This window comes from Bubalus kerabau, chromosome 1, assembly GCF_029407905.1.
Source record: "Bubalus kerabau isolate K-KA32 ecotype Philippines breed swamp buffalo chromosome 1, PCC_UOA_SB_1v2, whole genome shotgun sequence".
Classification (NCBI taxonomy): Eukaryota; Metazoa; Chordata; class Mammalia; order Artiodactyla; family Bovidae; genus Bubalus; species Bubalus kerabau.
In genome coordinates, this window is record NC_073624.1 from 128,506,711 (window position 1) to 128,522,061 (window position 15,351).

Sequence of the window (15,351 nt, forward strand, 5' to 3'; positions counted from 1 at the left end):
TGGCTTTGCCATAGATGGTGGCTTGTTCTAGTGATTCAGCTTCCTTGTGGGAAAAAGAGTAGGGTCAACTCTTCAAGAGATCATATTCACAGCTTCTCTACCACCAGAGTTTTTTGGTCAGTCTAAATTTCATGTCTGTTCTCTTCTTAAACCGCAATCCAGGCTTCCCAGGCCCACATTTTACACAAGGAACAAGTGATGTTAATATCCATGCTCTCCACCACTGACCATTGTCACAGTTCTTCATGAAGAAATCTATGAAGAGCATGCTTCTTACTGTTTTTTATAGATATCTCTTTGATCTTTGGCTCTGCAGATGAACACTATGGTTTATGGTTTCATGAGTTTGAAGGAGACTCAGTTAATGACATACCATCAATTTCTGCATTTTAATGGGTTAGCAGGACAGACGATTCCTGGCATTTCAAAGATAACTGTGATATCAATGAAGGCAGGACTGTATTGTTATATTCTCTGTCCATGCCAAGTAATTTATATTTTTAATGATAAACCTGCTCCTTAAGACTGAGAATAGCGGGATAAAGCCTATGAAATACAAATTAACTTTGTCATATGTGAAAATGGCCTTAACACATAATAGATCACTGCATATGGTTAGGGAAAAACCTGCTTGACATTACTTATTCCGAAATAAAAATGACTTATAGTGGATACAGTCTAATATTTAGTTTATACACAGTAAGTCCACACAGAAAACTGTACTGAGCTGCTAAGGGTACATTTTGTAATTAACACATGTCCATGAGGACATCAAGTTGCTCAAAACCACACGCACTATGGGAGGACAGTGATTTTCTACAGCTTGGCTGCTGCCTGGAAACATTCATTTGACAAAAGTCCTATAGGCCAACACATGGTCATGTTCTCTGGCATAGCCTTTGGGGGAAGACTTGAGAGATGATTTATTCTTTGCTAGTATCAGGCAAGAATACTGGAGTGAATAGCCATTTCCTCTTCCAGGGGATCTCTGCAACCCAGAGACTGAACCCAGGTCTTGTGCATTGCAGGTGAATTCTTTAGTGACTGAACCACCAGGGAAGCCCTAGTATGGACAGAGAAGTATTTCTTCAAAAACAAAACAGAAAGCTTCTGGTGGGACTTCTCTGGCAGTCCAGTGGTTAAGACTCTGTGCTTCTAGTACAAGTGACATGGGTTCCACCCCTGGTCAGAAAACCAAGATCTCACATGCCATGTGGCCTGACCGAAAAACAAACAGAACCCTTCTGGTCTCGTCTATAGGTATGGCTTAGGAAGGCGGGAAGACTGTCCATTCAGGGAGGTTAGATCAGGTTCCTTTGTTTTCTCTAAATAACATCAACTTTTGTATCTGCTTGGTTACCCTGTAAAGCAAAAGCATCTGCATGGCTTCAGCCTTAGTTTACTGAGCTGTAAGATGGGAATCCAGGCACCCAACTAGGAAGGGTAATGCTAGAGTTCAATGAGATGGATGAAAAGTGCAAAGAACAGGGTCTGGCACGTGGCAACCATTAACTGCTACTAGTAACTCTTTAAATCAAGTTGGGATTCTGTAAGAAGGCTAAGTAGTAATCAGTATAGATTACGGTCCTAAATGACCCAGAATAAATTCTCATACACTCAGATTGTTGACATATCAGACCATCAAAGTCTACATTCACCTGACAACACTGTGCCTTGTGTGGACTCATTTTAAACATTTATTAAAAAAAGCAAAATGTACGTTCATCTCAAATAGAACAGTTAAAAATGGTAAAGCAATACAAACAACTTGTTACTAGCAGCATCCAGTTGTTAGAAGGTCCGGCCCTACTCCTCACTCTGCTCTGGCAGGCTCAGCCTCCTCTGAGCCCTCTGCCACCTACACCGCCCTCCGTCATAGTGCAGGTGAAACCAAGGTTTATAAAATTAACAGTTTAAGGTTAAATAAGCTTAAATAAGGGTGTTAAATACAAGACACTTCATCAAAGCTTCTGTACAAAGATAAACAAATTTGGCATTGTACAAGTGATTCTGCTGGCTCATGGCACACAGGAGAGCTCTCGTAAGTAAGCAGGTTGATGCTTTTTTTCAGCAGAGCATTAACTATACAAAAGTGAACTAAGAGTTGAAGTGACTACTCAGTGAGCCATTTACAAGGCATATGAATCATTTTTTTTTAATCAGAACACTGTGAATATTCAGGCACCGTTTGCTCCTGCAAATAAATAAGTCTCTAAAGGAACTGCATTTGAACTCGAGTTAGACACATCAGTGCTTTTTCTGTACCCCCTGCCCCAACACGGCTTTTCCAACTATTTCATCTGCTTCTTTCTTATTGCTATGATAATGTGGCTGTGGAAATAAAACTACTGTACATCCAAAAAAATAGAGCACCTTTAACATTAAAGTATATGTCTGATTATTTGTTTTCATGTTTATTTTACAATTCTAAAGCCCAAACTATGGTAAACTGCTTTAATATCTCTACCGGGTCACCTGATACATAAAGCCCAACCATCGTCCCTCGTGAGGTAAGCCCACACAGAGCTCTATGTCAGCAGAGCCTGAGAGGTCCACACTGACACCCGAGTTTACATTCATCTCGACACCAGCGTTACATTCATCTTCACGGTGTTGCTCTCTGCGGTCACACAGTGGCTCCCTGTCCTGCTGGGGGCGTGGTGCTAGACAGAGTGGGATAGCAAACACAGCTACGATGGGCCAGAAGCACAGCAAGAAACCACACGTTGGCGACTATGAAGGGACTCCGGGCTTCCCCAGGGTCCCCAGTGGGTGGTGGCCTGGTTACGGCTTCTTGTCGATGGTGTTGAAGAACCACTCTGTGAACTTGCGCAGCTGGGCCGCAGCTGTCTGCGACTCCTCCTGCAGCCGCAGGTTGTCCTGCCGCAGGTGCTGTACCTCCGCCTGCAGCACTGCCTTGTCCTGCTTCTCCTGGGAGAGGGGGATGGAGACAAACAGTCACGCACCTGCTAGGCAGTCTCTCCTCCCAGCTGCAGTCTGAGCACTTCTATCCTATTTACACATTTTACAGATTTGTTTGTTTATTTCTTGGGGGCAGAGGGGATCTAACTGCCTGTTCTGGCTTCCCCAAAAATGAGGGTGAGAGTGAGTAACTAAGAATATTCTTTCCTGTCTTCCCACGTTGTTCCCAATAGAAGCCAAGACAGCTGTTATATGGGAAGATGATAAACCAGTTTTGATCATCTTCTCTCTGAAAAAGGGGGCCTGGGAAGAGGTGTTGCCTTGGATAGGAGGACAGAGCTTCCATGGCATGCCTTCTTACTGGACAAGTCAGAATCTGCAGAGCTGCTGATTGTGGGTTTGGTTTTCACCATCTCTTCTCATCTGAAAGCTTTCCTGGGAAGGCGTATTTCCATAATCCACACTTTCCTTCAAAGTGTGCTACTAAAAACTGTTCAAATAATCAAGATTTTTCAGAAGAATCACAAACAGAGTTTCCAATGGACAGTAATTTGTGTCCAATAGACACAAATTTGAGCTCCCAAATGCTGAAAGGGATGTCTTGACCAAGAGAGAAAGAGGAGGTCATCCTCAAGGTGAGTGCTATTTTTAAAGGGAGGTGACTTGATTGTCAACACTGCAGACACACCTGCAGCACTGAGCTGGGAGCTCAGGCTCTTCAGGACACTGGCCCCCTCAGCATGTCTGGTCCTGTCCTTGACGTTTGCTCCTTTTTCCTGTCCCTCCACAGCCCGTCCCCAACACCACTTGCCTCATCTAATGAACAAAGACACCAGTCTCAAGAGGAGGCTTGGATTAGGACTGGTTGCTAACTCAGCCCACTCAAGTCTGGTCTTCTCTTGGTCACTACAAGAGGCTCAAGCTCCTGTTCTCCCCTAGCTCTGGGGCTCTCATTCCCAACACAGCTCAGACATCCCTGCTGCAGCCCAGCTGCCAGCCTCTCTTGACCCTCAGTCCTTCTCCTCTACCCACGGAGTGTGTCCTGTCACTAAAACCTTCTATACTTTCAACACCTTCCATGATTGTTCCTTTAATTTCAGCTGTAAATGAGTCTTGGCTCTCTCTTGGGGATGCTGCTTTCCCAGCAGCTCAGAATGGCGAGGGCACGTTTTGAAGAGCACGTTGGTTAGAGGCAAGGCAGGCCAACACCTCGCCCCTGATGCCCAGTGCAGGTAATTGCTCTCCTCTAAAATCCCAGCTCCTGTGAGAGCATTACATTGGCTGTAAGACCTAGCACCCCTGCTCTTTGCCATGGTCAACTATATCTCCAGCCCTTCCCATCATGGAAGATTCTAGAACATGGTTCCTTTTCTTCTTTCCTTCTCCATTCATCATGTCTGTTAATGATTTCAAGACCCAACAGACAATCCATATGATTAAGCCTTTCTGTGATCTTAAGCCCACCCTCCTCACTACCCCTCACCCCGCCTCAGCCATATCCTGGACCTTGAAGCTATTATTGATAACTGCACATGTTCCTAAATGTTTCAAGCCCTGACTGCCTGATCACTGCCTGTTGTCTTTTTAAAATAATTTCTCCAGTATCCACCCCTCAAAAATGACCTTAATCCACCAATCTTGCCTTTTGGTCACTGTCCATTAACACCCACTGCAGGGACATTATTCCTCCTCACCCAGCTTAGACTCCAAGTCCCTCAGTTTAATCATATCCTTTACAAACTGCATAACTCTAATATTGGTTAAATTCAACTCTCCAATTATTCTACACCTATCAGGAAACAGAGTTACCGGCCATCCCAGTTGGTCCGAGATGTTTCCGGTACCAGCTCTAAAAGTTCTGTGTCTTAAACCCATCAGGAAAACTAGGACAGCTGGTCATCCTTGCTGGAGGAAACACCTAATTCATGCTACAATCCCACTAAATACCCAATTACCCTCCATTCTACACCTTCCCTCCATCCTTATCTCTTACCCTCTTTCCCATTGCTCACTCTCAGTTCTGGAATAAAGAAATAAACTAGAGGAGAACTTTGTCAACCTGTCTCTGTTTGGACTACAGCCATACCTCACTTCACTAGGCTTTGCAGAGACTGATGTTTTACAATTTGTAGGTGTGTGGCAACCCTGCATTAAGCAAGTCTCTCAGTACCATTTAGCCAACTGCATTTGCTCACTTCATGTTTCTGTGTCACATCTGGTAATTCTCCCAATATTCCAAACTTTTCCATTGTTATTACATTTGTTATGGTGATCTCTGATCTTCAGTGTTACTACTCTAATTGTTTTGGCACTTTTTAGCATAAAGTATTTTTTAATTAAGGTATGTACATTGTTTTTGTAGACATAATGCTATTGCACACTTAATAGACTACAGTACAGTACAGTGTAAATGTAATTTTTATATGAACTGAGAAACCAAAATATTCACGTGACTCAATTTACCGTGATATTTGCTTTATTGCAGTAGTCTGGAACCAAACCTGCACTATCTCTGAGGTAGACTTGGCACTCGTGCGTGAATCACTCATACACACTCTGCCATGGTAACTGTTGAGAACAGTCCCTACTCGCATCTGGGGCTACACCCTCCTTGTTAGGCTTAGGACATTACACTCTTTACTCCCACTATTATTTCCCTCCCAACTGGGTTATTTCCACCAGCATTAGTGTCAGCTGTTACTTCTCCCTTCTTTCACCAACAAAACCCTCCCCACCCAATTATCACCCTCCAGCTACCTGTACCCCATTTCATTTTCCTGGAGAGTGAAGCAGCTACCCAGCATGGCACTGATAATTCAACAAGAGCTCAGCAAACGTCCATGGGATAAACAACGCCATGTCTTTTGAGGACTGAGAACACACAGGTTGACGGGTAGAGAAGACGCTGACTCCCTGGGGGGGACCATAGCTTGGGGAGACCAGGCTTCCTGGCACCAACTAACTCCTGTTAGGTCAACTCCTAACTGATCATCCACTGAATTGACAAATGCTAGTATGCTGCGTGTCTACCTCACTCTGAAGACCGGCCACCCAAAGGCTCATCCTCGTTTAGTCAGATCCACCGGATCTTGTGTCTCCTACAATAAAATATAGTAGCTGTGGGCAAGAGATGGAGTCAGACCTTGGGCATCTCCATTCCCATTTACTGTTGGGCTTTGATTAGGGCACTTATCGTTCTCAAGGGTCTTTCTTTTTATTCCTAGTAGTTAAAAGGGGTTGATTGTATAAGAGAAAGAGTTCTGAGCAGGAACTTCCAATTGATTGTTTTACCTTCCGAAGGTCTGTCTGCAGCTGCCGAAGAATCAGCTCCAGCTGGTTGACTTTCCCGGTCAGTGTGGATGGAGAGCGCTCCCTAGCAAGGAAGGAATGACTTAGAACAACTCAAGGGTGCTCAAGTCAGGCCAGGGCATCCAGAAAGTTGGCAATGTTTTCATGGAAGATGTTCTACCATGTGCCGAGAGCACAGCAAGGAAATAAATAAGATTATATCAGATGTTGAAGGTCAACATGTCACTGCTTTGGTGGAAAATCCCTCCTGGGTTGCTTTTGACTTAAAAGGGGCTTCAGAATCTCTACTTGTGTATACATTGGTAAGAAAACAAAAGATAGATGATCTAAATGCGTTTAGGTAGCCTAGATTAGGCAGACCAGAATCAAGTCCTGGGAACCAGATAGAGACTCAATTTCCCCAATTTGCCTTTCTCTATCAAGAAAGAGGAGAAGGCAATGGCACTCCACTCCAGTACTCTTGCCTGGAGAATCCCATGGATGGAGGAGCCTAGTATCAAGAAATTCATCACCACGATGATCATGCAAGTCATTGATCACTCAAGTTGATAGAAGAGTGGGAAATAGGAGTGGATGGCACTGAGAAAGAAAGTAACACCCTGTGGGTGACGAACACATCAAGAACACAGGGACAGAGGGACTTCCCTGGTGCTCCAGTGGTTAGGACTCTGTGTTGCCCATGCAAGGGGCATGGGTTCAATCCCTAGTTGGGGAACTAAGATCCCACATGCTGTGTGGTGCAGCAAAAAGTATTTAAAAAAAAAAAGAAAAAAGAAGAACACAGGGGTAGAGACAGCTGGCTCCTGGCATACTTCAGTGGGAGGTGAGGGGCTGGGTGGAGGCCCAGGGTTGAGGGGAGCATGCGTGCTCAGGAGTTGAGTACGTGCAGCCTGGCAGAGGGAGGGTGGTCAGCAAGCTGCCCTGTCCAGTGCTGCTGCTGTGATCAGGTGGCAGACACTGACTGGGGCCACCCCATCCCACGTGGGAACTCAACCTCCCCATCCAGGAGGTCTACACGCCTTGGAGGCAGGACTCGCCCGTGGAGCACAAGCTCCATCCAGCCCAGCAGGGCAGGAAGCAGAGTCAGGCCCGCTCAGTCCCTTCTCCGGGTCCTTCAGGACTAGGTGAAGACAGGGGAAACGGTTTCCTGGCTGCTCTGGGCTGAGCTTCTGTTAATTGCTGGGGCCTGGGACATGGGAAGGAGGCACACCACAGGGGCCACATACCCAGCTGGGTCCATGAAATCTTTGCTGCTGCCAGGATCGACGCACAAAGGCAGCTCCTGGGCCCCTTCCAGGTCCTGCTCGGGGTGCATGTCCGTCAGGGTGCAGAAGGACGCCACTCTCTGGTCTGGGCAGGGAAGACACACACAGACAGAAGGGTTAGGAACAGCTGCAAGGCACTGGCTCCCTGTGGAAGCGAATAGTTTCTAAATAAAACCTGCCCCTCCCCCCACCAGTTATTGCCCTGTTTTAAAGAAAACAAAGAAAAACAAACTCAGGCAAGCTGCTGACAACCAGCAAGCATTCAGACTGGCCGTCCTGCTGGGCTGCATAGCACACAGACACCACAGCCACGGGGAAGACAAGCAGACACTGGATTTGCTACAGCCAATCTTTCTTCTGTGCACATCCCAAGAAATGCCAAAGCTGTCACTGGGTGTGAAAGAACGGCGTTGGGTGATGAACAGAACTCAGGAGAGGCACCTCTCTCCAAACCTGGAGAGCATCCTTGAGACACGATGGCCCGGACATGTCACCCTGGGTATCCCCAACCCTCCGCGTGTCTATAACCATGCACACGTGCAGATAACGAACAGAAAGGAAAGGTCATGGAGGATGGAGCACCCACAATCAGCCCCGAACAGTCACCTAGATAGGATGTGTGATGACAGAGCAGCCCAAGTTCTTCATCTGAGTCAAGACCTGAAATAAGATTTATTATTTTCCTTTGAACAGTAATCTCTCTCCTCACTTGAGTGCCTCTGGGGTACACGTAAGGCTCAGGTGACGGGTCCTATGAAAAACAGATGTGTGGGTGTGAGAGGGCCACATGGGTATACGTGTGTGCATATCTGCAGATGTGTGTAAGTGTCTGTGCGTGTCTGCCAGTGTGTATATGTTGTGTGAGGCCAAGAACTGCCCTGAGAGACTGTAATACAATGCCAAAGAATGTGGTCAGATTGTACGTTTCACATGTGATGGTCCTGGCTGGACACACAGGTGTCATGTACAACAGTTAAGTTGCATGCCACACACATGCCAATCCAGCTGCAGGAAGGTGTGAGCATTTTGGGTCTGCTTGAATGACCCGCTCCCTGAAGGTGAAGATGGTGGTAGTGAGAGAGATTAGCAAATATTTTCACTAAAACCCTTAGAGGAAGATCTGCAGCACGGGGAGCAATGATAAGCATGACTACCTTCCCTCCCCCGTCCTCGCCCCCAAACAGCACAAGGCCATTTCTGTTCCCGGCACCAGTGACTTCACATTCAATGCCTGGAGCTGGACAGAAAAGGGAACATGATATTCTTTGAAATGGGCACCAGACTGACCCAGCTGTGAGGGCTGAACCCAAGAACACTGGCCCAGAAAGGCCGAAAGGCATGCAGAGAAAACCCTGCTTTCAGCAAGGTGGAGGTGAGGACCGGGGATGCATCTCAGCATCCACGCTGGCTCCGCCTCCACACGCCCGTGCCCGAGCGCATCTGCAGCTGGACTCTGAGGGATGCAGCAGGTGCGTTAGCGCTGCTGCTGCTTTTTCACATGATTTGATTAATGGCTGAGAAACCACACTGGGGTCCGTGTCATGGGTGCTCTGTGCTTAATTTAACCTATTATGTCTCCCCCTGGCTGCTGGCTGCATCTCCTAATGAAGCTACCTGCTCAGCTGGTGGTTTCTGGAAGGTCCCACACAGCCCGTTAATTAGAGAGGATGGCGGAGCTGCCAGGAGCCCTGGAAGGAGCCAGGCTGCAGGGCCAGGGTGCCGTGCTGAGCACCCCACGTGAAGGAGCATACAGCAGGTTCCCAGCCGCACATCCCTTTCCCCCATCGTGACTCCTCAATGCCTGCTGACAGGCACTCAGGTGTCCTTCAGTCAACGTTCCGGAAAGGCTTAGGGGCCTGCTCCACACTTAGCACCTTCTATAGGATGACAGACCTTCTGTGACTATACATTCCTGAGAGATGACCACATTCCCAGTTTGATAGACTAGTAGGATTTATACATCTGATGAAATAATTTGTAATTTAATTATGATTAACAGCATTTAGAGAATGAACCTATGGTTCCTGGGGAGGGAAGGATGGGGGGTAGGAATAGTTAGGGAGTTTGGGATGGACATGTACACACTGCTATATTAAAAATGGATAACCACCAAGGTCCTATTTTATGGCACAGAGAACCCTTCTCCATGTCACGTGGCAGCCTGGATAGGAGGGGAGTTGGGGGGAGGACGGACACATGTCTATGTATGGCTGAGTCCCTTTGCTATCTACCTGAAACTATTACAACACTGTTAATTGGCTATGCTCCAATATAAAATAAAGAAGCTTTTGAAAAAAGATTAACAGCATAATTTGGGCATTGCCTGCTTTTACACCTGATGAGATGTGACCAGCAGAGGTGGGGCAGGAAGGATGGGCACACAGGCTGGGGGCGAGGGTGAAGGCTCTGGGGAAGGGTGGGGGGTCTGGGCTGCCAGGGTGCCAAGATAACCTTCTGTCCTGTGACAGCCCTGAATAAGGAAACAATTACCACTTAAAAAAACAAAACAAAACAGCAGACACATTTTTTATTTCACAGCGAATTTAACTACTGAACAAAAGGAATGAAAGAAAAAGAATTTATTTTTCTCACTTTTTAAAAGTTTTGTTGACTCATCCACATTTTATGCAACCCAGTGATAATTCAGTTAGTTTCTATCTTTCTTAATATAGTTGGTTCTGATCATCAAATCTAAATATCTCAATGAAAACATCTTGGCTTGCTTCCTCTATTTTTACCTGAATTGATAAAATAGCCACATATTTGAAGAAATAGAACTTACTACTGGCAGCTATTCAAACATTCCTTGGGGAGAAACAAGGTCCTACCAGTCAGGAGGCTAGAAGCCAAAAATAGAGTTTTGCCAACAATGTAATTTCACAAAGAAGATTTCACTTTGAATCCAAAAAGCTTGGGAGGCTGAAATGCAACTAGAATGCTACTTGATTAAGTACAGACACTAAACTACTTTGTAAAATGGCTAATTTAGTGACAGTTTCCAGTAGAAGCTTTATTCCTCCAGAGCTTATTTCGGTAATAATAAATATTTAGTAACCAAGAAATTACTGACATTGAACCGAAAGGCACAGAGAAGACTATAAGAAAAAGGGAGGCTCAGAGTATGAACTTCATGTAAATGGTGAGCTCAGCGAGGATCCAATTACCCACACTGTACATGTTTTCCCTTGAAATCATCTTTAAAAAACCTGATTGCAATGTCAGTTTCTTGTTTTTAAAGTTTATTTTATTGAAGCATAGTTGATTTATAATGTTGTGTTGAGTTCTGCTGTAGAGCAAAGCAATTCAGTTATATATAGATATTCTTTTCCATTATGACTTATTACAGGATATTGAATATAGCTCCCTGTGCTACACAGTAGGACCTTGTTTATTGTCAGTTTCTCATCTCAGTGCATTTAGCACTGAGCAAGAGGATGCACAGTCAGTAGGCTGTGAGCTGAGATGGCTGACATAACAGTTGCCTGCAAATAATCCCCATGACCCCAGGCCAGCTGTGTGGAGCAATGAACCCCATAAGGCCAAGCCTGCTTCGTGAGGGACGAGTGCTTGATCAACTAGCCATGTCTGCTGAGGGCCAGGAACAGGAGAACAGATATGCCCCAGATGTATGCCATACAGGACATGCATGCGTGAGGCTAAATTAAATGAAACCCATTTCCACAACAGAGCTGTTCTAATGTCTTTGCTACACTACACATTATAGAAAAGTTGGGGCTCTCTAGTTACAAGTGAGCATGCACACATTGCTATATAATACAGGGAACCCAGCCCGGCGCTCTGTGATGATCCAGAGGAGTGGGTTGGGAGTGGGTGCGAAGGAGGCTAAAGAGGGAAGGGATATACATATATACACACATACTCTTATGGCTGATTTGAGTCACTGTATGGCAGAAACGAACACAAAATTATAAAGCAATTATCCTCCAATTAAAAATTTGTTTAAAATGTATGCTTTTCATGCTCTGTTCAAGAAACCAAGGGCATAAGTAACCTAATAAAAGTGTAAACTTGTACTTTTCCAGAAAATACACGTACAAGAACTATTTCATTTCCACAGTGACGTCTGATAAATGAGTTAATTCTGCACACGCCACTAGCTCACACATCCGCTTGCAATAATTACCACCACTGGGGAAGAGCTGAAATCCCGAGGGGAGGAAAGGCCTGCAGGGAGCTGTGTGGGATACTGACATCTAGTTTCTGATCATCAGTTTATAAAGCTGCCTTTAACGCTTCATTCCACTTAAGACAACATCATCCACTTAACAAATGCCCAAGAACACACAGATTGGCCACCCCTGATATTCTGACAAATGAGAACTATCTTGAATCCTAGGACTTTTAAAAAGACTCCACTCTCCTTCTCCTGTTTCATTGTCCGACCCACAGCCAGCTTTGCTAGCTGGGTTTGTTCATTTGACCATACTGGGGGGATAGGATCTCTCTCTGTATCATTTGGTCCCTCTTTACCCAACATTATTCCTTTCACTTCATACATAAAGGAAGTGAAAAGTATGCAAGGGTGACAGATGATGGTCTCAGTGTATAATAACACTGATGAGAGGTGCTGTGTAGGAGTTCTGATGGGCAGAGGGTCACATCTCACCCCTTTCCCTGAAAACAGAACAACCGCCTACAGGGCAGCAAGCCAGGACTGGGACTCAGCCAGTTTCCAAACTATCACAGGAGAAGGGAGTGGCAGCGTGGACCCTGGTGAGAAAGGCACTCAGCACCTGATTCACCTTCTCTCTCACAAGTTTATGAAGGAGTTCTCAATTTTTAGACACTGGTTTTGGAGCAGAGCTGCATAACACCTCTGTTCACTTATTAATTAATGTTTAACAATGCTGCATAGCATTTCTGTATTGAACGGTTTCTATTCTTTTGAATCATTGCCAGTAAGCAAGTTCTCAGGAGTGAGATTTCTGGTCAAAGCGTGGGTACATTTTCTGGCTCTAGTTATATGCTGTCATATTGCTTGAACACAAAGATGGATTGTTTTATAATCTTTGTAACGATATCAGATGAGAGTGTTCATAACTATTCAGAGCTGCTGTGCGGTTTTTCACACTCACAAAGTAGCTCATATTGTCTACATTTACATGTGTGGCTGAACACCTTTCAAGTCCTTACTTATTGAGTGATCCTTCTCTTGGACCGTGTGTCATATGTCCTGACCATTTATTTCTCAGGCATTTGGTATTTTTTGGTGGTCATGTTCCTTCATTCACTGGAGACACTTAGGTTTCACCTGTCAAATTTATTACAAATCTTACCCATGTTCCCCAGTTTCCCCTTTAATGTTCTCTTCCAGGTTCATCAAAGATTTAAATACTTTTATCTGGTCCCATTACATTTTGCATGTTCTCTCACAAATCCACAGTTATGGTACAGGCATGCTTCTAAAACATTCATCTTTGTCTTTACTTTTTCTAGAATCAACTTTTCCAAGTCCTAAATCCAAATGGAGTATGGAAATCCCACCTCACTCTCATTTAACTCTTGAATATACACAGATTTTGGTCTAGGCTCTTTTTATTTTCCTTCAAAAGGACTAACTTCTATTCTTTGAATCATTACTATGTTGTTTTAATTATTACTTACAGTAAACTTTTATTGTTGACCATTATTCATCTATCTGCCAAATGGATGCAAGTATCCTACAGATATTTGAAATGAAATGGTACAAAATCTGTGAATTAACTCAGGAAGCGCTCTCATCTTTCCTGTGTGCTTTCTCTCCATTCCTATCCTTCCATATATAGGGACTTTTCAGGTATCAAAGGGCCCAGTGCTTTCTCTCCTTACGATTCTAATGATAGGTGAACTCCCAAGGAATTTATTTTGATCTTGCCAAGGTGTCCTTTATGACTGCTATGTGGCTGCTGCACATGCCACTCCTCACACCAGGAGGAAGACCCTACTTCCATCCTGGGGTCTGGGCTGGCCCTGGACTTCCTCTACCCAATAGGATGTGGTGGATATAATATTCTGGGTCTTGAAACATCATATATCTACTGCTTATGCTCTCCTGACTCCTTAAGTCACATGTGAAGAAGTACAATTATTTTGCTGGAGACAAGACTCCAGCCAGATTCCAGTGTTCCAGGTATAGGCATATAAGAGGAGTTACCTTAATGCTCCAGACCCAGTTGAGCTCCAGCTGAATACAGCTGCATGACTGACATCAACTGAAAACACAGGGAACAGAAGAACCACTCAGCTGAGCCTGGCCAACCCATGGAATCATGAGACATGACAAACTATAGTCTTTAGCCATAAATTTTAGGGTGGTTTGTTATACAGAAATAGACAACTGAAAAGGCTAACAATGCTTTGAAAAATATGCATTATAAAAATATGAACTATACTTTAGAATACCTACTTTATAATATCTAATAATTTCTTTTTGATTTATATTTTCTAGATGTAGAATTATATCCACAAATACTTCCTTACTTTCAAAATTTACTCTTTTGAATACTGGATTCCAGTACAAAATTAAAGGACATGATCTCTGAGGATATCCTTGTTTAGTCTCTAGACTTAAGTGATACACTTTAAACATTAAAAAAATTTTTTTTCCACTAAGTGTTATTTGGTATAGTATTATATAACTATATTCAATATCCTGTAATATTATATTAGGGAAAGGAGTATGAAAAAGAAAAAAATATTTATACACATGTTTGTATATATAATATATATATCTGAATCACTTTGTTGTACAGCTGAAAGTAACATAACATTGTAAATCAACTATACTTGAACTTTTAAAAGTATTATGGAATAAAGTTGATATTCTTTGTTAGGGTTTGAAGGTATCTCTCAATTCTTAATTTTTATTAGAAATAGGTCTTAATTCTATTATACATACCCTTTCTGAGAAATTGATACGACAGCTTTTAATGACTTCATCTATTATAACTTATTATGATTAAAGGTTTTCTTTTATTAAGCCAGCTAACTTCTTGCTAATAACAATGAATATCTTTTCAATTTATGACTGAGCTTCATCTAAGCTGTCTCACATCAACATTAATGACTAAGATTGTCTTAAAATTTTTCTTTTCTATGTGCTATGAGGAAAGAATCCTATTATGCAATGAGGCTGCTAATACATTTAAAGAAAAATTTATGCAAGGGCATTATCGCTCTTTGAAACTTTGAAAGTAATGAACTGTAAACATTAGTTTTGGGTGATATTTGGGATTTGGAAATATTCTTGCTTAATTTTTTCAATGCCCTCCACATTCTGACTTCTACTTATTGTTTCTCATGCTCTTCCCCTGCCCGCCCCACTTTCTTGCAGGAAAGATCCAATTATCTTATTCATCAGATTTATTCCTACATAGGAATAAAGTGACATTCCTTAATCATGCTATCATCTCTCATCTATTTAATACTAATTTCCTTCCTCATTTCTAACTTTGTTCACTTGTGTGTTCATTTTCTGAACCAATTTATATTGGCTTACCAATATTCAAAGAAAAAATGATCATTAATTAAATTTACAAATTGCACAGAAATTACAATTATAAGGTTTTTAAGAAAATCATTTGATTTCTTTCTTTACTTTTTTTTGTTTTCTTTCACAACCTCTGTAGAATGTTTTTAAAGTACAGTTACTTAATTTTCACTTTGTTTTTCCATTTAAATATAAGTTTCTGAAGCAGTCTTTTTGTTTAAGGCCTACTCCCTGCTGTAGTCCAAAGACTTTTCTAGGTAACCTCTTCTTCATCTTCACTTACTAGAAAAGAAAAAGATGCTCTTATCATAGTCCTTAATTCTTCCTTGCTTCAGTCGTATCCAATTCTCTGCAACACTATGAACT

General features: G+C 43.2%; 1 protein-coding gene across 5 annotated transcripts in view; it reads right to left on the reverse strand.

Moving 5' to 3' along the window:
- Positions 1 to 1,674: 1,674 nt before the first annotated feature.
- Positions 1,675 to 15,351, reverse strand: part of SIPA1L2 (signal induced proliferation associated 1 like 2) — a 249,552-nt gene continuing 235,875 nt past the window's right edge. For 3 of the 5 annotated variants that reach the window (XM_055588305.1, XM_055588284.1, XM_055588294.1), the window contains exons 20-23: positions 8,103 to 8,156; positions 7,458 to 7,581; positions 6,214 to 6,295; positions 1,675 to 2,931 (exon numbers count right to left, since the gene is read on the reverse strand). In XM_055588305.1, coding sequence (XP_055444280.1) covers positions 2,785 to 2,931; positions 6,214 to 6,295; positions 7,458 to 7,581; positions 8,103 to 8,156 — 407 coding nt within the window. In that variant the 3' untranslated portion in view covers positions 1,675 to 2,784. The remainder of the gene's footprint in view (positions 2,932 to 6,213; positions 6,296 to 7,457; positions 7,582 to 8,102; positions 8,157 to 15,351) is intronic. The other 2 variants (XM_055588324.1, XM_055588315.1) reach the window with 1 other exon arrangement.